At 41.4% G+C, this 22516-nt stretch overlaps 1 protein-coding gene across 3 annotated transcripts in view; it reads right to left on the reverse strand.

The window, feature by feature from the left end:
* Positions 1–20140, reverse strand: part of PAIP1 (poly(A) binding protein interacting protein 1) — a 31214-nt gene extending 11074 nt beyond the window's left edge. Inside the window, exons 1-6 of one of the 3 annotated variants that reach the window (XM_059173930.1) lie at positions 19578–20140; positions 18812–18981; positions 10101–10286; positions 6487–6599; positions 2189–2300; positions 613–738 (exon numbers count right to left, since the gene is read on the reverse strand). In XM_059173930.1, coding sequence (XP_059029913.1) covers positions 613–738; positions 2189–2300; positions 6487–6599; positions 10101–10286; positions 18812–18981; positions 19578–19845 — 975 coding nt within the window. In that variant the 5' untranslated portion in view covers positions 19846–20140. The remainder of the gene's footprint in view (positions 1–612; positions 739–2188; positions 2301–6486; positions 6600–10100; positions 10287–18811; positions 18982–19577) is intronic. The other 2 variants (XM_059173932.1, XM_059173931.1) reach the window with 2 other exon arrangements.
* Positions 20141–22516: the final 2376 nt, after the last annotated feature.

The raw sequence follows: 22516 nt of genomic DNA on the forward strand, positions 1-22516 counted from the left end.
CTGACCCACCAAATGTGTAGGAATTGAACCTACATAAACAACTGCACATACAGAAGTGAAGTTACTGAAGAAAGATAAATCTTTTGGGCTATGCAAAAATCTAAGATCGTTGTTAGATAATAAAAAAGCCACAAAGAGGGTGATTTTATGAGGGCACAAATACATACATGGGAAAGGAAAGAAAAGAAATTTACAGACGAAGGGTGAAGGACTTCCATATTTTTGCTTCTAAATTTACATTTTCATATTTAAAAAATCAGTACAGGGGAGAACGGGTGGCTCAGTTGGTTAAATGTCAAGTCTTGATTTCGGCTTGGGTCATGATCTTAGGGTCATGAGACTGAGGCCCATGTCAGGTTCTGTGCTCAACATGGGGTCTGCGTATCCCTCTCCCTCTGCTGCCCTCCCATCCCACTCGTGCACGCTCTCTCAAAAAAATAAAACCTAAAAATCAGTACATACTGGCTTTCCAATGTTTAAATTCAAGGGCAAAGCAAAGTGTCAATATTTAAAGTAAAAATTTAATCTTGAATTCACTGCATACTATACTTTCCTTTAAATCATAAATGAGGTAGAAAGATTAATTTTAAGAAAAACATACATAAAACCTACCTTCAGTAATTTTACTGCACAAATTAAGTTGTCATCCATAGGATTAGAAAAGAGGGCATTCAGCAACTCCCGAAGACCAACCTGAAGAATATCCGCTCTTGTCACCTGTCCATTTGTTCCCTTGATCTTTTGGGACAGAAGAAAATGAGAAGCAACGATGCCAAAATATTATAACAGATAAATAAATGGTCTAATGTGTTAGCAAAATAAGTGTTTTAAGTTAAATACAAAAATCAGAAATGCTCTGGTATCTTCACGAAATTAGACTTCTTTTACATGTATATAAGATCTCTAATACAACCAGTAAACTATAGGTAAAATTTCCCATTTATCACACATAACATATGGTCAGGATAACGTAAGTCACCTTTATAAATTATTGCATCATAAAGCATTCTCAGGCTGATTAAGCTACCACCCTTTTTGGAACATGCAGCATTTTCTTATTTTTTATACTATTTAAAAATACTGTTCTGCATCAGAATCATCTAAGTAAGGTAACTCTCCAGCCAGAAGAGCCATAGGCTTGGGAGCCATACCTCAACTTTACACTCCCCACAGACATGGCATCATTACATCCACAGAGGAAACACCTGCATTCTTAAAAAGACTCTCCATTTACAGCACATTTTAGATGTTATTTTGGCTTATATAAAAATTAAACTGAAAGAGTAATGGATGAAATTTTTTAAAAATTAAGTCCATTCAGGGGTACCCGGCTGGCTCAGTTGGCAAAGCATGCGACTCTTGATCTCAGGGTTGGGAGTTCGAGCTCCATGCTGGGAATGGTCCCTACTTTAAAAAAAAAAAAAAAAAAAAAAAAAAAAAAGGTCCATCTATGGTAAAATGGGATAGTAAATTAGGCACCAGATTGGACAGGGACTTTTTAGATGCACTGATTGAGATGCACATTTGGTGGTGGGTTTCCAGGGTCTTTTAAGTTTTCAAATCAAAGTTAAAGAAGGTATAACCTATCTCTGGGATTAACTAGTCAAAGAAAAAAAATCAAGCAAATTCATTACAAAGTAATATTTAGCACTTACTTGCCTACTAACATATACCCAAATATACCACCAATTTACAAACTTGTTTACTACAGACTTTGAACAAAAGCATTTAATGTAGAAGATTAATTTATAAAACAGGACCAAGAAGAACAATCCTGGGTGAACTAGGGTGGAAAGAACCCTAGATACTCTAGTGCCCGCCCTGCCCTTTCAACTCAAAGCTGTGTTCTGCAGAGTGTGCTGCTTTTGAGCCACCACCTGAAAGTCAACACACGAAATGTGTGAATTCAAACAGGTATAATTATCTGTCCTTCAAGAGCTTACACTTGTAAGGAAACCATGGCTTTCCAAAAGTACACAGACTTTTTAAAATTCCCAATAACTACTTCCCAGCAGCCTCCCGGCAAACAGGAGAAACAAACATGACGGGACATTCCATTAGAACGCAGGCGCTGCCCTGAGTGGCCAGTGAAGCACCATCTCTTCCTCTCCCTTCACCTGGCCTTATTCCGCCCCACATCAGTTTGTGTTCCCACGCTTCGTCAGGACTTAGAACCATCTCTCCTCACCTCCAGGTTGAGATAGAGCTCTCCCAGGAAAAGGACGAACGCATGGAATCGTTTCCGAGTCACTTCGTCGCCTTTTGCAGCTTGATCTTTAACTTCATATTCGGTCCGACATCTAAGGAAGACACACCTTTTAGAGCCACACACTGCTTTGTTTTCTGAACAAATAGGATGACCAGCTGGCGGGTTCGCTGTTCACAAGCAATACAGAGACAAGCACCATGCACCAATAATGCCCTGACTTTCTGGAGTAAAAAGTGTTCCTGTCTATTGTAGAGACCAGAACATGCATCATCTTTTCATATGAAAATTCCTAGTTTTAAGAAACTAATGGGTTTGTTTTCACCTATTCGTATTGGATCAAGTTTGTAATCTCTTTAAGCAACACAGGTTTCATGAGGTTCACTGCCTACTGGCACTGGAAAGAAAGAAAATGCCTCATCTTTGTTTTATCAGCTTTTTGTCAAGAAAGCACTTTTTTATATATTTCTTTTAAAAGCACTGTTTTTACTCAAATTGTCTCTGTAAATGTTCTACTCTAAGTACATGAACTTTGAAACACATCTTTATATAAATATATAGATAGATGGTCTCCAACTAAGCTGAAAATAAAATGAAGTCGTATTAAGCCTATTATCCTTAATAATTTCCGTTATACAAATCAGAAAAATGGAGGGAAAAGACCCCAACTGAAATTCACATAGAAACAGACGCAATTAGTTTGGTCTTAATATCCCAGAGACCAAAGGAGTCAAATAACTTCGTTTCCCTAGCTTTATTTCCCCCTGACTTGGCCCATCTGCCACCCTATAAAGTATCTAAAACAATCACGGTTAACCTGTCATTGCCTATGTCAGTGAATTACGGAGTCAGCTGTTATTAAAAAGGATTTTTTAAATGTACATTAAATGTTTACCAATTTGGCGTTAAATAGTTCTTTTTTGATCAGGTGGCAGAAAAAATTCTAGGAGAGCTATGTGTTTTGTAAAGCTGATTGTTGACAGTTCTGTTAAAGACAAAAAGAGGGGTTTATGAAGACTGAATGGCTTCCATGGATAAGGAATCAGTTGAGGTTGGTTTTGGAAAAAAAAACAATACATTTTTTAAGGGAAAAAGAAGTCACTGCTTATCAAGAATTTACCTTGGGTCAATCTGTGAATCAACCATAGACCCAAGATAATTTATCGTGTCTACATGGCCTATAGCTTATAAGCTATATTAAACGATCAACATCTCGTTTGAGTCTTGACTCAAACATCACATGTTTGGTATCACATACCAAATGTGATATGGTAAGACATTTGTTGTTGCCTAAACATTAATTATTCATCAGAAAAAAAAGCTGGGATACACCTATAAATGAAACATTCTGGCTAATAATAGAAAGGACAACTTAATTAATGCCAGTTTAGTTATCCAAGAACCTTACTGGCTACTCTCCTTTTACTTTATTGGTAGCTTTGATGAAATGACCTTTTTGTTTTATAAATGCAATGACTATTAGATTATACATTAAGATATATTCATCCAAAGCAAAAGTAAATCCCTACCCTTGTAGCTCATTGATTATCTAGAGGAGAGGGACCTACACCTCTAAACAAACTGTTTTTAAGTTAACGATTTTTCAATTAGAAAAGCAATACATGCCTATCTCAGAAAGGTTAAAAACAGAAACAAATAAAAAACAAAGTCGTAAAACCCAGAGATAACTGCTATAAAGGTAACTTTTCAAAATATACAAATATTTTTAAAGTTAATAGAATTATACCTTGCTTTTTACTTGCTAAAGGCCTAGCACTTCCATTAGTATCTTTCCCAGTATTACAATATTATGGAAGCACAGATGGGGTAGTCAGAAGAGACGTGGAAGAGTGGAGTTCAATCACTTGATAAACTTTAAAAAAATCCAAGGCTCCACCTCAGTCCATCTACATCAGAATTCCGAAGAATGAGGACCGGGTCTTAGAGCCCTATTTTAAGTCCCTGGGGTGACTTTAAGGCATAGCCAGGGGGGAGTAATCCAAGGGAAAAGCAGCTAGCCTTTCTGCCATGCTACCTCCCAGAAGTGCTCATTTCATGCCTTTCCAGAAGCTATTCATCAAGATAAGGCTAAATAGCTTTTTAAAACTTTGTCATTTATATTTTCCCCAAGTTTTACCTACTTAAAGCCATTCCAAATATTTCTGCTAAAATACTGATCTTGGGATGCCTGGGTGGCTCAGTAGGTTAAGCATCTACCTTCAGCTCAGGTCATGATACTAGGATCCTGGGACTGAGTTCCCCAGTGGGCTCTCTGCTCAGCACGGAGCCTCCTTCTCCCTCTGCCTACTGCTCCCCCTGCTTGTGAGCTCTCTCTCATGCCCTCACTCTCTCTAGCAAATAAATAAAATCTTAAAACAAAAACAAAAACTGGTGCCTGGGTGGCTTAATCAGTTAAGTGTCTGCCTTCTGCTCAGGTCATGGTCTCAGGGTCCTGGGACTGAGCCCCATATCTGGCTCCCTGCTCAGCATGGGAGTCTGATTCATCCTCTCCCTCTGCTCATGTGCTCTCTCTCTCTCTCTTGCTCTCTAATAAATTTTTTAAAAATCTTAAAAAAAAAATTAAAAACTGGTTTTTTTTAAGGATGCTTGGGTAGCTCAGTTGGTTAAGCATCTGTCTTTGGCTCAGGTCACAATCCCCGAGTCCTTGGATTGGGCTCTGGGCTGCGCTCCCTGCTCAGAGGGGAGCCTGCTTCTCTGTCCCTCCTTCTGCTTGTGCTTTCTCTCTCCCTCTCCCTTCCTCTCTCCCACTAATAAAATCTTGAAACAAAAACAAAATTAAATGGTCTTTTCCTTACTCATTTCTAAAAGGTCCCTCTGTTCATATTAGCATTCACTGCCATGTGTTATACATTTATAAATTTTATAAATTTATAAATTTCCCTATTTTTTACTTCATATAAATTTATGACCCTTCCCAATATAATCCATACGTAATTAGGTTTAATCTCTTGTTTCGGACTTGTGGATATCATGTCTTGCTTAAAAGGGCTTTACCAACTTATGATTTAATTGTCAATACTGTCAATTTTTTAGTATTTAGTGTTGCACTTTTAAGGTTTTTTATAGATTTGAAATATATTTTGGAGTAAAGAAACAAGAACCCATCTTTGTTTTCTCCCCCGACAAATGGCTAGCCAGTGGTGTCAGCAGCACAATTTACCCTTTACACACATATGTGAAGTATCTCTATCAAAAGCTTAATTTTGAAGTGTCTCTGGAGTCTATTGTTGGGATCTTTAGTCTGTTCTAGTCCAGTTTAACCACATGATGGAATACTTTGCAACCACTGAAAGTATCTTTAAAGAACTAATGGACCAACTATCAAACTCAAAGGCAACCTTGTTATTGAATAAAATGACTCCCATAAGAAGACTAGTTTCCCTAAATAAGCTTATGAATTCAAGGTCATGTCAAAAATATCTAATACCAAAAAGATCAATGAAATTTCACATACTGAGTCTAAAGTTCATTGGAGAAAAGAAGCATGCAAGAATAGCAAAGGAGATTCTACCCAAGAGATGTGGGAAGGGGACCAACCATACTAGGTATTAAAAAATTGGGAGCTTTTTAGTAGTATAATAAAATAGGAATAGAACAAGTGGTGCACAGAATATAATTAAACTCTAGACTCAAAACCCAATACAGGGATGTAGTGTAATAAAGGCAGCAGCTCAACTCAATAAGGAAGTGGATCATTTTAAAAAGTGGTATGGGAAAAACTAGTTCAACCTGTGGCAATAAACTAGAACCCACTCAAACCCAAAGTACAGATGTACTAAGAAATATGTAAGAGGTCATTTTTAAGATCTTGGGAAATGAAAGGACTTCTAAGCGCAAAACTAAAGGCACAGGGGCACCTGAGTGGTTAGTGTCTGCCTTTGGCTCAGGTCATGATCTCAGGGTCCTGAGATCAAGCCCCACATCAGGCTCCCTGCTCAGCAGGGAGTCTATTTCTCTCTCTCCCTCTGCCACCCCCTCTGCTTGAGCTCTCTCTCAAATGAATAAATAAAAATCTTTAAAAAACAAAAAACAAAACCAAGACATCTAAAACCCAAAGGCAGAGATTGCAGGAAAAAAAATAATAAAGACTGATATGGGGGACTATAATTTTTAATAGTATATACAATATTAGAATACAAATAATGGTCCTCCCTACCTTCCCCTACAACCTTCTATTATGTACAGTCTTCAGAAAAAAGGAATGGTTGAATTCTAATAGGTCTAAAACTTTCCCCTTAATTTCATATATTCACACTGACCTTTGAAGCAGCAACTGTCGAAAGTTGCCGCTCTGTGGGCTAATTGTCAGATGATGGGACAGGTAATTACACAGGCGAGCTCCCATGTAAGAGAAATTTAGGATAGACGTGGCCTTTCAAAAAGAAAAAAAAAAAAAAATCTTTTTAGGACACAAATACGTTGTTCTTAATGCAAATACTTAAGAGCAACATTCTAAAGGAGAAAACATTTCCACCCCTAAAACTGACCACACCGTAAAAATGTACAAGTCTTTAGTTGTTAGGCAATAAGGAAATTAACTCTCCCTCCCAACTTTACACGAAGAACAAGAAGAAAATATTTAAGTTCTCCCCATCATTTACCTGAGGTCACCAGAAAGCAAACAGACAAAACCTCTTTATACTAATCAATTTTTGCATAAGGTACATGTACCCAATTGCACAGTACTAATTACGAGTAAGAGTATTTGCCAAACGATTGTTCTGTGGTGTTTTTCAGGCATAGGCTGGCACAGACTTTGGCATCACTCAACCTCCCTGGGCTTCCGTCTGATTCCTAAAAGAGGTGAGAAATGGTACCTGGTACAAAAGATTAACATTTACGAATACTCCAAACACACTTGGGATAGAGAGGAAATAAGTTAAGCTATTCCAAAAACTAAGACTGTGAAAAAACACTACATATCAAAGACAGTGGGATATAGCCAAAACATTACTCAGGAAGCTTTAACTTTAATTGTAAAGAACATAGTTCACCACCTAATATTAGACAGCACATTAAAAGGTTAAGGGACCTGACCAAGGTTACAAAGATAGTAGCTAACCGTAGTTTAGATGTAATAAACGTTTTTGACCCTTTGCTGGGTCTACTTACTAGCTGCAGTAACCCAAGCCAAGCTCCTTAACCTCTGTTAAAATATGTATAAAATAAGGGATAAGAGTAGTATCTTCAATCATGGAGGATTAAACGAGTTAATTACATGTCAAGTGTTCAACATTACCTAGCATGTAGTAAGTACTTCCTAATTATTAGGTCTTTTATTTCTAATTATTTCCTTGATTGCAAAGACAATAGACTGGTTTCTCCTGAGATCATTCATAGATGTGTATCCGGTACCACAGAAGACTTGAAATTCAAAAATCATCCTTTTCCCATTATGGGCATCGCCCATTTTCCTTTAGTTTTAAAATTATCACATACAACTTAAAGACGTGAAGTTTCACATGGCTTGTTATTAAAATTTCCTACTTCCCCACTACACCTCAACCACTCCTATAGACAACCATTTTCAATTCTTTCAGTTGAAAAGGCTTCAACCTCTGTATATCCACGCTCTGTGATTTCAGTTTGGGCATTATTTCTTATAGTTCCCCAACATGGACAAGGAATATCCAGCTTTTATCTTGCATTCCCCCACTCCTCTCCACTATTTCCTAATCTTACCACCTACCAACATGGTCATACCATGATTTGATTAGTTTCAGGTGGACCATGTAATATACAGATTCCACCTTTCTTGAAAAACTTTGTTTTCCCTAGACTTAAATTTTCTCTACTTTGTTCTTTATTTACAGCTCATTGATTTACCCCTAAACTCACAAGTTCCCAAGTTTCTTCTTAGAACATTGGAACACAGCAATTACGTTCATCTTGTCAGGGAATCTTGCCTGGAGCCTCTGCCTAACTCCAGTGAAGCCCACTCCAGCTACTGTCCACGGAACTCCTTTCAGGATGGTGGAGATCCCATAAAATTCTTGTTGTTGTTGTTTTGTTTTTATTTATTTTTATTTGTTTTGTGGTTTCTGGATCTTCATCCATGACTTAATTTCCTTTTTGGTGGAGTACTTCCCTTCAGTAACTTCCCAAGAAGGGTTATAATAAAACTTCAAACTGGATACTCGGTACAAAAAGATGTAGAGAATCTATAGTTTTTTTACTTTGTTTTAAGATTTTAAAGCTATCCTTTTAGTCTTATTCCATCCTTGTCCTAGAGTCTTTCAGAGATTCTGCACTAAGTCACGGTGGTTTTCAACTTTCCGCACTGGCCTGGAATTCAAATTTTTGAGATCTGCCTTTCTAGTTTCCAAAACTGGTACTTCCGTCTCCTTTCCTCATCTCAGCCCCTATAGGCTTCTGGTTTCTTAAAATCCCCTTCTTTGTAGCGGTATTTGGGGAGGAATCAAAGTTGAATATGTATGTTTAATCTGCCATTTTTATAACAGGTCTTCTTTTGTTGGTTGCTACGAATAAATTCCCCCAATGAAATTTAAGAACTTTTGGTGAATCTGTGTGTCACGGACACAGAACACTGACAAACAGAGAGTAGTAGCTGAAGAACTGGCTTTGAGATAATCACAGAAACTGCAGTTTGTTACGTTACAGCCCTGAAGAACTAGAACCAGGCAGAAAAGTTGAAACTGAATAGAAGAGAAATTAGAAAAGCATTAACAATTTCTCCCATTTTCTTCTCATATTTCTTTGCAATCCATTTAAGGGCCCAAAGTAGGCATCAGGACAAATGGAACAATTCTATACTCCTAAAATCTCAAGCATGTTGAGAAACCCGAGAGTTGGCCAGGTCATACTGAGGGGTCCAGGAACTATCCAGAACAAGTCGTAAAGGTAGTCAAATGAAACATTAACTGGGATGAAAATTACCTGCCATCATAATCACCCTTCAATATATTCCAAATTCAAGTTGCTCTTTCAGTGACGTCTTAAATAGAAATATAAACTTAAGTGTATTTTATCTCCTACTGTTTTTGGTCAGTTTCAAACAGTGCCCTTAAATTTGTCTTCAAAAATCCAGCTCTGGGGCACCTGGGTGGCTCAGTGGGTTACAGCCTCTGCCTTCGGCTCAGGTCATGATCCCAGGGTCCTGGGATCGAGCCCCGAGTCAGGCTCTCTGCTCAGCGGGAAGCCTGTTTCCCTTCCTCTCTGTCTCTGCCTGCCTCTCTGCGTACTTGTGATCTCTGTCAGATAAATAAATAAAATCTTAAAAAAAAAAATCCAGCTCTGACCATTGTTCCTCCTGAAAATAGCATTAGTGTGTAACAGACCAATATGCTAGCATCACACAAAATTTAGGTTTGAACAATCTAGACTGACACTGGATGTATGGGATTAAGATGGAAATCAATGGAAATTTAAAATAAACATAAGCATAAATGTTAAAACTCAAGACAGTGTTTTATGGTCTGGCTTTTTTTTGGAGTGACTTCTTTATGAAGGAAGAAAGTTCTCCCATGATTTTCTTTTTTTCCTCCCATACTCCAAAAGTGCTTATATAATTTAATACCTAGGAGAACAAAATTGCACTCTGCTTGTGTATTGTTAATTTCAGATCCTATAAAAACAGAGGGAGATAGGAAAAAAGTATGATACTTACCTAGCCTTTCTCATAAATGCCCAATATTCCTTTCAACTGCCGGTACAGAGCCTTGAATCTCCAGTCTGGCTCTAGATCTGGATCACCAAGCTACAGTAATCTCATATAACAGAGACCTGAAAGCTCCCATGAACCATAAAGAGTTAAAGAGTATGGAGGCCTATGCACGTGAAGGTGAAGGAGCAACGAGCACCCCTGGGCTTTAAGGAAGTATGTGAGAATGGCCTGTGCCATCAGTCAACCTACCTGTTGATAGATGAGTTCTACAAGTTCTTGCAAAGCATCATCTGTTGTAACCCAGCCATTCAAGGTCTCTGCAAACTGTTCAATTTCAGTTTCAAAACTGCCAGGCTGCTCTGTAAGATGATTCAAAAAATCCTGAACATATTCTGACAGAGTAGGATAATCCTCACAACCATCTTCATAGGATTCCTATAGATGAAAAGTTTTTTAAAAAAAATGTTTTAATCCATGCAACTGGCTATAAAATGAACCTGAGACAGCTTTAAAGTGAGAAGTCTCTAGCACCAACAATACTTCACATGATAAAATGTTATTTTCCTCAATAAAATTAAGCACACTGAATCATTCATCCTCGCCCAATGGCCAAAATGTTACATTATAGCAGAAGGACTCCATCTAACTGGGTAGGAAGTTGTCTTCTCATTCTGGCAGATTTACAAGACAACTCAGAAAATGTAAACCAATATTTCACTATAATACCATTATCAAAATTACAAGTAAGAGAGGATCCATGTGCCTGAATCATGCCCACAGTGTTTGCTGAGCAGAATAGGTAAACAGACAGATTAAATGTCTGAGCTCAAAACTCAGTCCAAATTAAATGACTCAACTCTAGGGGAGCCTGGCTAGCTCAGCTGGCAGAGAAAGGAACCCCTCATCTCAGGTTTGAGCCCTAAACTGGCTACAGAGATTATTTAAAAATAAATTCAAACTTTTAAAAATGACTCTAAAATAAGTTAATATTGATGAAATTCAAATTTATTCATCATAAACATTACAGCTGTGTAAAGGAGGATTAAGTGAGTTAATGAATAAACGTCTCTAGACCAGTGACTAGCACACAAGGCATTAGTTAAACAAATTTCTACGTTGCTGGGGAAAATACTAAAACGTATTCCAGTGCCATAACTGTATTCTCATACCTAAGGATTATACCTAAGAGCATCCAAAAGAGCAGAATGATAAAAAGCTATGCTTCTTGGTATGTAAGATGATACTCCAATTAACAAGCTAATCGCCACCAATTGCACGTCTACTATGTGACAATTTAAGAACTTTGCAGGGCTGTCTCAATCCCCAAAACCTTTGAAACATTACTGTTCCCTGTGCACAGATGGAAGAAATGAGCACAGAGCAGTTACGTCACGTTGGTTACCCATTCAAAACCGTTTGCTGAGTGCATACTAAGTGCCAAATACTGTTCTAGGTGCTGGGGGTATGGTCTTGGCAAAAATCAAGGAGACAAAATCCTCCTCCAGTGGAGCCGATCTTCCATTACACAAGACATGATTCAGACGTTAGGATATACCATGGAAAAAAAGGGGGGGGGGGCTGAAACTAATTTAACACTGTATGTTAACTATACTGGAATTAAAATTTTAAAAAATAAGAACAGAGGGACACCTGGGTGACTTAGTCGTTTAAGTGCCTGCCTTTGGCTCAGGCCATGATCCAAGGGTCCTGGGATCGAGGCCCACACTGTGCTCTCTGCTCAGCAGCAGAGAGCTGCTCTGCTTCTCCTTCAGTGATCTCTTGCACTTTCTCTCATAAGTAAATGAAATCTTTAAACAATTAACAAAAAATGGGAAGAATTCTGAAGAGTTATATAATCTGAGAAAAAAGAAAAAAGTAAAACCAAAAAACCCAGCCATACAAATATCTGAGAACAGAGTTTCTATGTTGTAGGGTCCAGAAACCTCGTAGGCCCCAAGAAGATAGGTGCTTACCTGACACCTTTGAGAAAGAAAAGCCAGAAAAGGGAAACTGAAGATGGGGCGATAGCTAACAAGATCAATGAGGCAGATGAGGAAATCGTGTAGGTTCTTAGGGAATACAGGGAAACTGGCTCGAAAGCCAGTGGAAAAACCACTGAGCAAAGGCATAGCAGCTAGGATATGAACAAGAAAGGACATGTACCAACTTAATTTGTGCAGTCACACACCTGGTTAGAAGAACAGCACGAACAAATCCTGTACTTCTAACCTCTATGCTATACTCCAAGTAACTGACAAAGGCTTATAACCCAACTATATGTATGAGAATATTCATTGCCAAAACTTCATCTAACAATCTATCAACAAAGAAAGGGTTAAACAGACCACCTTCTACCCACATAAGGGATCCTACAGGCACCTAACAAGATATGACAATACAGAAATCACCAATATGTTAAACGAAAAGAACACAGAACCATTGTTTTCGTACAGTTTAATTTTAACAGATTAACAGACCATGAAAAGCTCTGGAAAAATAGACAAGGGATAACAGTAGTTAGCTCTGGAATAAATAAATGCTCCTATTATGAATACTGACCATTTTTTTAAATAAAATTGTGAAACCTGTTCATTATAAATGCATACATTAAATATACTTTAATATTAGCCACATACATATGTGAGTTTTACAATTAAAAACAAGTTTTTGAGGGGCGCCTGGGTGGCTCAGTAAGTTAGGCCTCTGCCTTCGGCTCAGGTCATGATCTCCGGGTCCTGGGATCGAGTCCCACGTTGGGCTCTTTGCTTAGCGGGGCTTAGCGGGCTCTTGGCTTAGCTAAGCTCTTTGCTTAGCTTCCTCTTCCCTCTCTGCCTGCCTCTGCCTACTTGTGATCTGTCAAATAAAATCTTTAAAAGAAAAAAAGATTAAAAAAACAACACATTTATGATATATAGTTTTATAGACTCATAGTGTCTCTATTAATGATAGAGAAAAGCAGGAACCATATAGGTCCCAACTGAAGGTATTAATTTCTGGTTTGTATCGAATGTCATTCACTATGGCAAAAATTCAGTCTTTTCAGTTAAGACCAACTCTCTTTTAAGAAAATTTGAAGTCCAGGGATGCCTAGGTGGCTCAGCTGGTTAAGAATCAGACTTGATTTTGGCTCAGCTCATGATCTCAGGGTTGTGAGACAGAATCCTGTGTTGGACTCCCTGCTCAGTGGGGAATCCACTGTAAATTCCATTCCCTCTGCCCTTCCCCCAACTCACACGTGCACATGAGTGCACATTCTCTAAAATAAATCCTTTAAAAGAAAAAAAGTCTGAAGTCTGAAAGTAAAAAAGGATAGAGCTGCTCTGATTGTAAGCATTACAGAGGATTGACTGATCAAAGGGAGGGTGTCTGGTTAGCTTCGTCAGTGGAACAGGTGACTCAATCTCAGGTCACGAGTTCAAGCCCAACGCTGGGTGTACCGCTTACCAAAAATAAACAACTACAGGGAATTGATCGGAACCTGATTTTTTAAAAGATTTTATTATTTATTTATTTGACAGACAGAGATCACAAGTAGGCAGAGAGGCAGGCATAGAGAGGGGGGAAGCAGGCTCCCCACTGAGCAGAGAGTCCACTGCAGGGCTTGATCCCAGGACGCTGAGATCATGACTTGAGCGGAAGGCAGAGGCTTAACCCACTGAGCCACCCAGGTGCCCCATCAGAACCTGTTGTTTTAAGCACAAAAGGAAGCACAGCACATTGTGGGCAGAAGAGGAGGACTCTAATGTGTTTATTTCTCTAGTACCAGATTTTTCAAATACAAATTTTGTCAGTCTTCAAAGTGGAGTTAGATGGCTTGCAAGCTGAGGAATAAAGTTTTATGTATTTTTCTTAGAATTCTGACATTAGGAGGGACATCTTTTCACAGAAGATGCTCTGAAAGCACTGCTAGAGATAGAACCCGAATCCGAAGCAGCAAGAATAAAAGGAAACTGATCACTTAGATGGTGGAATAATCAAGAAGGCGACTTCAGTTAACTGGGTTGAAGGGGGCAAGAGTGTGAAAGATAAGAGTCAACACACCATTTTTAGCCTAAGCAGCTAGTTAGAATATAAAAAAATAAGACATTTGCACAAGATAAACTCTTTTTAATATTTAAGTTTCAATGGGAGAGCTTCATGAACTAGTCAAAACAAATGGAAACACAGCCAGGAGTTCAGAGGGAGAATTAGATTTCAGGTATCAGTAGACAGGGAGGCAGTGGTCAGATTCTAGGTGATAGGATCACCAAGGCAGGTAATAAAATGGAATAAAAAGAGAACTGCAAGGACCACAGTCTGAACAAAGAAGGAATTACCTGCAAAGGTTGGAAAGATGAAATACCTCCACAGTGCCCTAAGCAAAAAGTAAAAAAGTAGTCATAGAAGCAAATGCTACAGAATAATACCACAGGTGAAATCTGAAAGAACAATGGTGGCATCCCAGGAATGAAAGCCTATGCACAGAGAGGAAAAAATTAAAATTAGTATCTTAACCATTCAGTTTGTATAAAGAGAAACTTCTAAAAGACTGAAATGGTACCCTTGGCGCCTAGCACCAGACCTGACACACTGAGACTTGTTAAACTGCAAAGACCATACTGTGGTCAAAGTCTACTGGGATGAGGGTGTAGAGCACAGATTTTCAGACCCAAAGAGCACCAGGAAAGGTCACAAAAGGAAGTACCAATTCAATTAGGGGGATCAGTCACCAGAGGTTTGAACAGTGAGAAATAAATACTAAGACTGATCACTTTTACATCTTGGAGAACATCACTACTGAAAGGCCGAAGACAAACAGGCAGTAACTTGAGGGGAGTGTTCTTACAAAAATGCTGGGAGTGTGTGTGTGTGTGTGTGTGTGTGTGTGTGTGTAGTAGGGGGATTTCTGTCTCTTAATAAATGCCATTTTTTAAAAAGGTTTTATTTATTCATTTGACAGAGAGAGAGAGAGAGAACACAAGCAGGGGGAGCAACAGAGGGAGAAGCAGGCTCCCTGTGAAGCAGGGAGCCCAATGCCGGGCTCAATCCCAGGACCCTGGGATCATGACCAGGGCTAAAGGTAGACGCTTAACCGACTGAGCTACCCAACTGCCCCTTAATAAATGCTTTATGAACTTCTATGTAGAATTTTTGGTTCTAGTAATTGACCTGTGATTAAATATTCAAGATGTAATGGTTTATCATCAGAGAAGCAGCAATAGGCAGGACAGACAGATACAGCAACTCCCTGGTAAGAAGGCACGGAAAGCAAGAAATTCTAGCAGTTGGATTAGAGGAAGGACTCTAAGATAAAAGCATTCAAAATTTTGGAAGGTTTAAGAAAGCACAACAAAAGACTATCATAAAGCCTTTTTAGAAAGAACCATGAATTCTTGGGGTGCCTGGGTGGTGCAGTGAGTTAAGCAGCCAATTCTTGGTTTCAGCTCAAGTCATCAACTCTCAGTGGTGAGCTCGAGCACTGCGGTGAGCTCTGCCCTCAGTGCAGATTCTGCTTCGGAATTTCTTGCCCTCTCCCTTGACCCTCTACCCTGTACTTGCCCTCTCAATCTTTAAAAAAAAAAAAAAAAAAAAAAAAAGCACGAATTCTTTAGAACAGATCCAGCTCAAAGATAACCAGATTTTCTTGCATATAAAAGCAGACCCAAGGCATTTTTTTTAATGTATTTTTTTTTAAGATTTTATTTATTTGACAGAGAGAGATCACAAGTAGGCAGAGAGAGAGGAAGGGAAGCAGGCTCCCTGCTGAGCAGAGAGCCCAATGCGGGACTCGATCCCAGGACCCCGAGATCATGATCTGAGCCGAAGGCAGCGGCTCAACACACTGAGCCACCCAGGCACCCCTAAAAATGTATTTTTAACACATTTAATGTATTAAATGTAGGTATTTTTTTTTTTAAATACCTATTTTTTTTTTTTAAAGATTTTATTTATTTATCAGAGAGAGTGAGGGAGAGAGCAAGCACTGGCAGACAGAATGGCAGGCAGAGGCAGAGAAACAGGCTCCCTGCCCAGCAAGGAGCCCAATGCGGGACTCGATCCCAGGACGCTGGGATCATGACCTGAGCCAAAGGCAGCTGCTTAACCAACTGAGCCGCCCAGGCGTCCCGACCCAAGGCATTTTTGTCTGTTTTGTTCACTGCTGTATCTGCAGTGCTTGACTAATGGTAAATAACTACCTGTTGAACAAGTGAGTGAATTATGGCTACTACAAGGAAAAGTCTCCGTCACAACAAGACCTTATCCTAAGAGTCAAGGAAAAACAAGGATACTGCTAGTCTGTGAGCAAGTGGACAGAGAAAAATACTTAGCACTGACAGAGGTAAAAGGGTAAATGATTAAGACTAGAGAATGCACTAGAGCAGGGGGAACAAGCTTGAATGATTAGAGAATCAAGGTGGATTACAAACAAATGAGACAAGTCAGTGAGCAATTAGAGCTCATACATTCCATCTAAGGGGGCTGCCTCCATTCAGCTCCAGACCACTTTTGTTCTATCAGAGTAACAGCCCAGGGGCGCCTGGGTGGCTTGGTCGGGTAAGCAATGATTTGATTTCAGCTCAGGTCATGATCTCAGGGTGGGGAGATGGAGACCTGCCTCAGGCTCCATGCTCACCTCAGAGTCAGCTTGAGAAGCGCTCTTCCTCTTCCTGTGTCCCTCCCCCCCCCCCCCCTCAGGCTCCCATTCTTTCTCAGTAAGTAAGTTAAAAAAAAAAAAAAAAAAATAGTACAACCACATATTGGGATTTCAAGAGAAACCAGAAAATGAGATCTGCAACATCTAATTAAAGTGTTGTTAACTTATTAAAAGGAGCTCCCCCAACACTCCCCAAAAAGAAACCCACCAGGGCCAAAGTAGATACACTATAGGCCACACATGAGCCATGGGCTCCCAGTCTGCTCTGTGCTTTGCCAGACTGAACACAGAAGCAGCTCATCTAGTAGAGGGTATCAAGGAATGCCTAACAGAGGACAATGGCTCAAAGTTAAGTGAACGTGGCTCAGTACACTGCTCTGTAGCCCAGGAGTCACTTGAAATATGCAGAACTATGTAAACTAGTTGGTACAGAACTCTGAAAAAAAAATTGCATCCCTCCTATCATAGAATGGCCCAAGTGAACAGGGAGACAAACAGAAAAGTTTTGTGGCTATTTGAAAGTAAGTACTCTTTACTGGTTTTTCAACTACTCACAGCTCTCTAATCATTCCTTTCCTGGGCCAAATACAACTTTTTGGCAAGAACCCAAGTTGTTGTCACTTCTACTTTACATGAATGACAGCCCCTTTCACCCCAAATCAACTGCTCTTCCTGCTTGCCTGTATTTTACCCTTCCCAGCCCCAAAGCTTTCTCCTGGGCAGTCTAAGATGCATGGAGTTTCTGAAACCGGAAACATAGCCCTCCCATACCTTTCCTACCAAAAAATGGAAGGAAAGCACTGCCCTTCCCACCTCCACCAAGAAGTAACAAAACAGGTGTACCACCCTTAGTTAACATGTAAATACAAATTAAAACCAGAAGTAGGTACTACACCCCCACCAAACCTTAACAAAATCCCAAATGCTGACAAGGAAGCAGAACAACTGAAAATCACACACTACTCAGTGTACACTGAAACAGTCTCTTTGGAAAACTATTTGGCACTATTAAAGCTGGTTACCAGGGTGCGCTGACTTCAAGCCCCACATTAGCTGCAGAGATTTAAAAGAAAAATCTAGGGGCGCGGGGGAGGAGAAGAAGAGTTGGCTTACCCTATGTCCTTTGAATTTCACTCCTAGGAATGTACCCAACAGAAATGAGGGCAAACATCCACCGACTCATGGACAGACCAATACCCCTATTCACAAGAGCCCCAAAATGGAAGCTACTCAACCGTTTATCAAGAGACAAAGGAGGATAAAAAGACAAATGGGACTATGGTATATTCACACAATGGAATGCTAGGAGAATAAGTCACCTTCAACTATGAGCTACAACATGGATTAGATGTTGAATAAAAGCGTGAAAAAGATACTCTGTAAGACTCCAATTATACAAACTTTGAAAACAGGCAAAACTTGTTAAGTCAGGATAGTAATTAACCTAGGAGAGTAGTAATGATTAGAAGGGGTTGGAAGGAGTTTGGGGGATGTAGATGATGTTCCTTTTCTTGATTTGGATGCTGGCTGCCTGAGTGTTCACTTCGTGAAACTTTGAGTTAACCTTTATGTACATTCTTCTGTATTAAATGTCAATAAAACTAAGAAGTCAGGAAACATAAGACTTCTGCTAAAGTATCGTCATTTCTTTAACCCTCTTATGATTCCTGCCTCACTTACATACCATTGATTGCTATGTGTTTACCCAGGACATACCCCTTTCTATGGATCCCAACTGGGCTTTGTATCTTCTCCCACTCTGCCTACTTGTGATCTCTGTCAAATGAATAGATAGGATCTTTAAAAAAAAAAAAAAAAAAAAAAAAAGAGAGAACCAGCAAACTGGTTTTAACAGAGCCGGGATGTGTAACATTAAAAAGCCCACCTCAAGTTAGTCTGCAGCAAAACCATGTTGTAGTTTACCCTAAAACTACCAATGAATATTCAGCTATCTTGCTAAAATCAAATTTAAAATCAGCTTTGCTAGGCCGTTATTCTATAGATGATGGTCCATTAAGTCTGAACACAAATCTTAGTTTTATATGCCGACAATGCCCTTAACTATATCCTGTATTAGCCTGGAAGTATTCTACATTGGGAATACAACTGTGAGAACAGATAAGGTCTACTCTGAATTTACATTCTGATACTTAGACCATGGTAAATGCAAAATATACTCCTGAATTAGTTTTGTTTCTTCAGGAGTTCAAAGATTCACAACATTTTTGTGTAGTAGAAAGCACAGCATACTGATTAATGAAATACAGTAATAGCCACATTATCCCAGTAATATTAACTCAGAACTGCAGTAAAAAGGCCTACTTACTGTATAATTAGAAGAATAACCTGATGGGTAAAATTCAGGAGCATTCGCAGACAGCTTAGACATTAATACAGGAGCTACAACCACCTGGGGTTTAGCCATTGCTGACTCCAAGTTCTGCTGCGGGATATTATCCTGTGAACTAGGTGGAGCTCTCGGGGGCCTCGTTTGTTCTGAGAAAGGAAAAACGAGGTGTTAGACGCATTCATTCCTTTGTAGAGCAACTTACTATCTACTGGAAAACCAAATGAGAAGGGCTGGGTTTTAAGGGTTAAACAAGAACGGTCACGAATTTTAAGGTTATCGCCAGGATGTATACAGAGAGCCTGCAAAAAGAACAATAGACTTGCTTTAGCTCATCTATGGCCGTACCTGCCTCCTGAATGAATGCTTGAGGGCTTTCTTTTCGTTTCTTCTTTTTTAACGAGTCGGGGTTGTTAAAAGAAGGGGTTGCTCGCCTAAGGTCTCCCGTTCCAGGGCTGGGAGGGGGAGGCGATTCTTACTTCCTCCCCGGACGGCAGAACTCGGAGACCGCGCACGGGGCCCCTCCCCCAGCCGGGGCGCACAAAGGATTCCTGCGGCCACCTTCCAAACCCCCTTCCGGGCCCGTTCCCACCCCGTTAACAACCGGGCCCTTCGGGGAACGCTTTCGGGGAACCGGGGGGGGGGGGGGAGGTAGGCGGAAACAGCGCGCCGAGGTCGGCGCGCGCGGAGGGCCGTGGGGAAGCGTTGGCCCAGGAGGACGGGATCCCCTAGAGCAGCTCCGTACCTGGGAGCGCCCCGGGCCGGGGAGGCCTCTGGGGGCCGGCGGGGACCTCGCACTGGGCCCCTGGCGGCGGGGCCGTCCTGGGCTGGCGCAGCGGCGGCGGCTGCAGGAAGCCCGGGGCTTTGGACTGCGGCGGCGGCTGGTGCCGCGACCGCTCCGCAGGCCCCGCTCCGTTCGGGAAACCGCCGCCCTCAGGCCCGCCCCCTCCGCGGCCCAGGCCCCGGCTCCGGCCCCGACCAGCACCTGGGGCCCGATCGAAACCGTCCGACATGCTCCTCCTCCTCCTCCGCCTCCGCCGCCGCCGCCGCCGCCGCCGGGGGCCGCTGCCGCTGCGCTCGGGAGAGGACGCGGGGGGAGGCGCCGCGGGCCGGCTCTCGCCGCCGCGCTCACTCGGCCCTCATGGAGGAGGAGGACTGCGGGCCTCTGCTCGGCTCCTCGGCGCTTCGGGCGGAGCGGACGGCAGCTGGAGCGCCCGCCCCCCGCGGCTGCCCTCGGCTTTTCGATTCTCCCCAAAACCCGGCTCCCCCGCCTTTCAGCGCGGCGGGGGCGAAGGCGGGTCACAGCGGCCCCCCGCGGCCCGGAGGCCCCGGGCGCGCCCGCCGCGTCTGCTCCGGTTCGCGGCCGGCTGGGAGCCGCGGCCCAGCAGGCCGCCCGGCGAGCGGCGTCCCGGCCTCCAGACAGCCCTGTTAGCCGCGGGGGCCCGGCGGGAAGGGGAGCATCTCGTCCCCGCCGCCCGGCCGAGGCCAGAGAGGGGCGCTTACCCCAGGCGGGCCCGACCTACGCGGTGGTTCTCAGGAGAGAAGTGCGAGACTGACGGTTGATGCCAGGAAAATAAAAATACGGGGGGAGGGGGCGTGGAGGCAGCGCCAGGGTTCGCGGACGCGCAGCTCCGTGGGCGCGCAGGTGTGCTCAATGACCCGGCGCCGGGCCGCCGGAGGACTGGTCGGGAAGGAGGGCCCCGGGACAACCCCTGCCACCTGCCCGGCTGGCCGCGGCGAAGGGAAGCAGGAACACGCTCAAAATGCACCCCCTCCCCCGCCCCTTTCAATTCAGGGCAGGTTAGTTATCCTGGTAGGCTTTACCTAAGGTGCCCAGGCTTCAGTCTTCTCCCTTTTCTCTTCCCGTCCAGAAACGTTCAGGAAATGCACTACCTTTCAATGAAATTCCCCTCTTTTTCGTCGACTGCTAGATCTGTCCAATAAAAATATAGTGCGAGCACAAATGCAAGCCACTTATGTAATTACAAATTTTCTAGAAGCCACATTAACGAGTGAAAAAACAGGTGAAATTATTTTTAATCTATTTTACTTACCCCAATTTATACAAAATGGTAGCATTTCGACATATAACTAGTACAAAAATATTAATGAACTGTTTTCCCTTTTTTGGTACTGATCAAAATCCACTGTGTATTCTACACTTCAGTATGTCCCCGTTGGAATTAGGAACATTTCAAGGGCTCGGTAGGCACATGTGGCTAGTGGCTACCGCATTGCACAACAAAGTTCTAGGCGTTATTTATCTGTAAATTATTGTCTTTGTCAGGACTGGCAGTGATGAAGCCAAGAGAAGGATGAATATAAGTAGTGAGAAGAAGAAAAAATTTCTTTACGGTTATATGGACGCATCCTCACAAACTTCAACTGTGGCCCTTTATATTAAGCTGGGTTTAATGTTTTCAATCTTGTCATCTTGAGAATCATTTCCATAGGAACAAAACTCTTGTTAACCGTTTTATCTTCATGCTAATAAGAAAAAAATAACATCTTTACCTAAATGAGTGAGAAGATTGACTTTAATGAGGGCAATCATAAATAAATGATTCATGCTGTTGATTGTTGACAACAATAATGAAGGCAGGGAAGGAAGCCAAAAAAAGTGTGGTTCCTTGGTGTAGAGAAAGAATGTGGGCCGAAGCTTGGTTTAGATCCCGGTCTTGAACCACCCCCCTTTTTTTTTAATTTATTTTTTCAGTGTTCCAAGATTCATTGAGGTCTTGACCTTAATGCCTTTGTGATCCTGGGTAAGCTAGGGATTTGGCATCTCTGAGCCTCATTTCCCTTATCTTTAAAATAATGAGTATGTTGTAGCCCTCAGCATATATTACAAAGACAAGATTACAATGTAAAAATTAGATGAGGTGATATTCATCACATTAAAATCCATTCTTTTGGGGGGCGCCTGAGTGGCTCAGTCAGTTGAGCATCTGTCTTTGGCTCTCGGTTATGATACCAGGGTCCTGGGATCCAGCTCCACATGGGGCTCCCTGATCAGCAGGGAGTCTGCTTCTCCCTCTATATCTGCCCCTCTCCCCCTAGTGTGCTCACGCTCTCTCTCAAATAAATAAAATCTTAAAAAAAAAAAATCCATTCTTTTATGTAGTAATCAGTCACTTCTTACCAGGGCTTTTCAATAGGAAAGACAAAATGTATACTGAGACACAGAGTGAGCTTTCCTGATGTTCCACTGAACCAGATGTCCTTCTCTTATCTCAGGCTTTTGTTTGCATTCATCACCCTTTTGTTTTCCTTAGAACTTTGATGATGACTAACACTTTTTTTATTTGAGAGTAACTCTACTCAGCATCCACAGTAACATCAGGATATCTTTATAGCCACCTTTTGTTAGATAAGGTGGTTAATTGCGATGTTATCCTTCTCCCAATTTACTGTATGTAACTTTAGCCCTATTCTTATGAGATGGGAAAGGTGGCCTTAGAGATAACATAGACAGATTTAGCTTCATTATAATAACACTAGCTAATATTTAGTATCCACCAGCCACTGTTTCAAGAGCATTATTTTATCATTTTATTTAACCCTCACATCCTGTGAGACATGCATTCCAATTATCCTCATTTTACAGAAAAGGGGTCAAGATACTGCAAGGACTGTATCCATCCGGGGAATGTTACAGGGCTAAATGGAGGTGGTAGGTAATGT

The sequence above is a fragment of the Mustela lutreola genome, chromosome 5 (genome assembly GCF_030435805.1).
Source record: "Mustela lutreola isolate mMusLut2 chromosome 5, mMusLut2.pri, whole genome shotgun sequence".
In the NCBI taxonomy this organism is placed as follows: Eukaryota; Metazoa; Chordata; class Mammalia; order Carnivora; family Mustelidae; genus Mustela; species Mustela lutreola.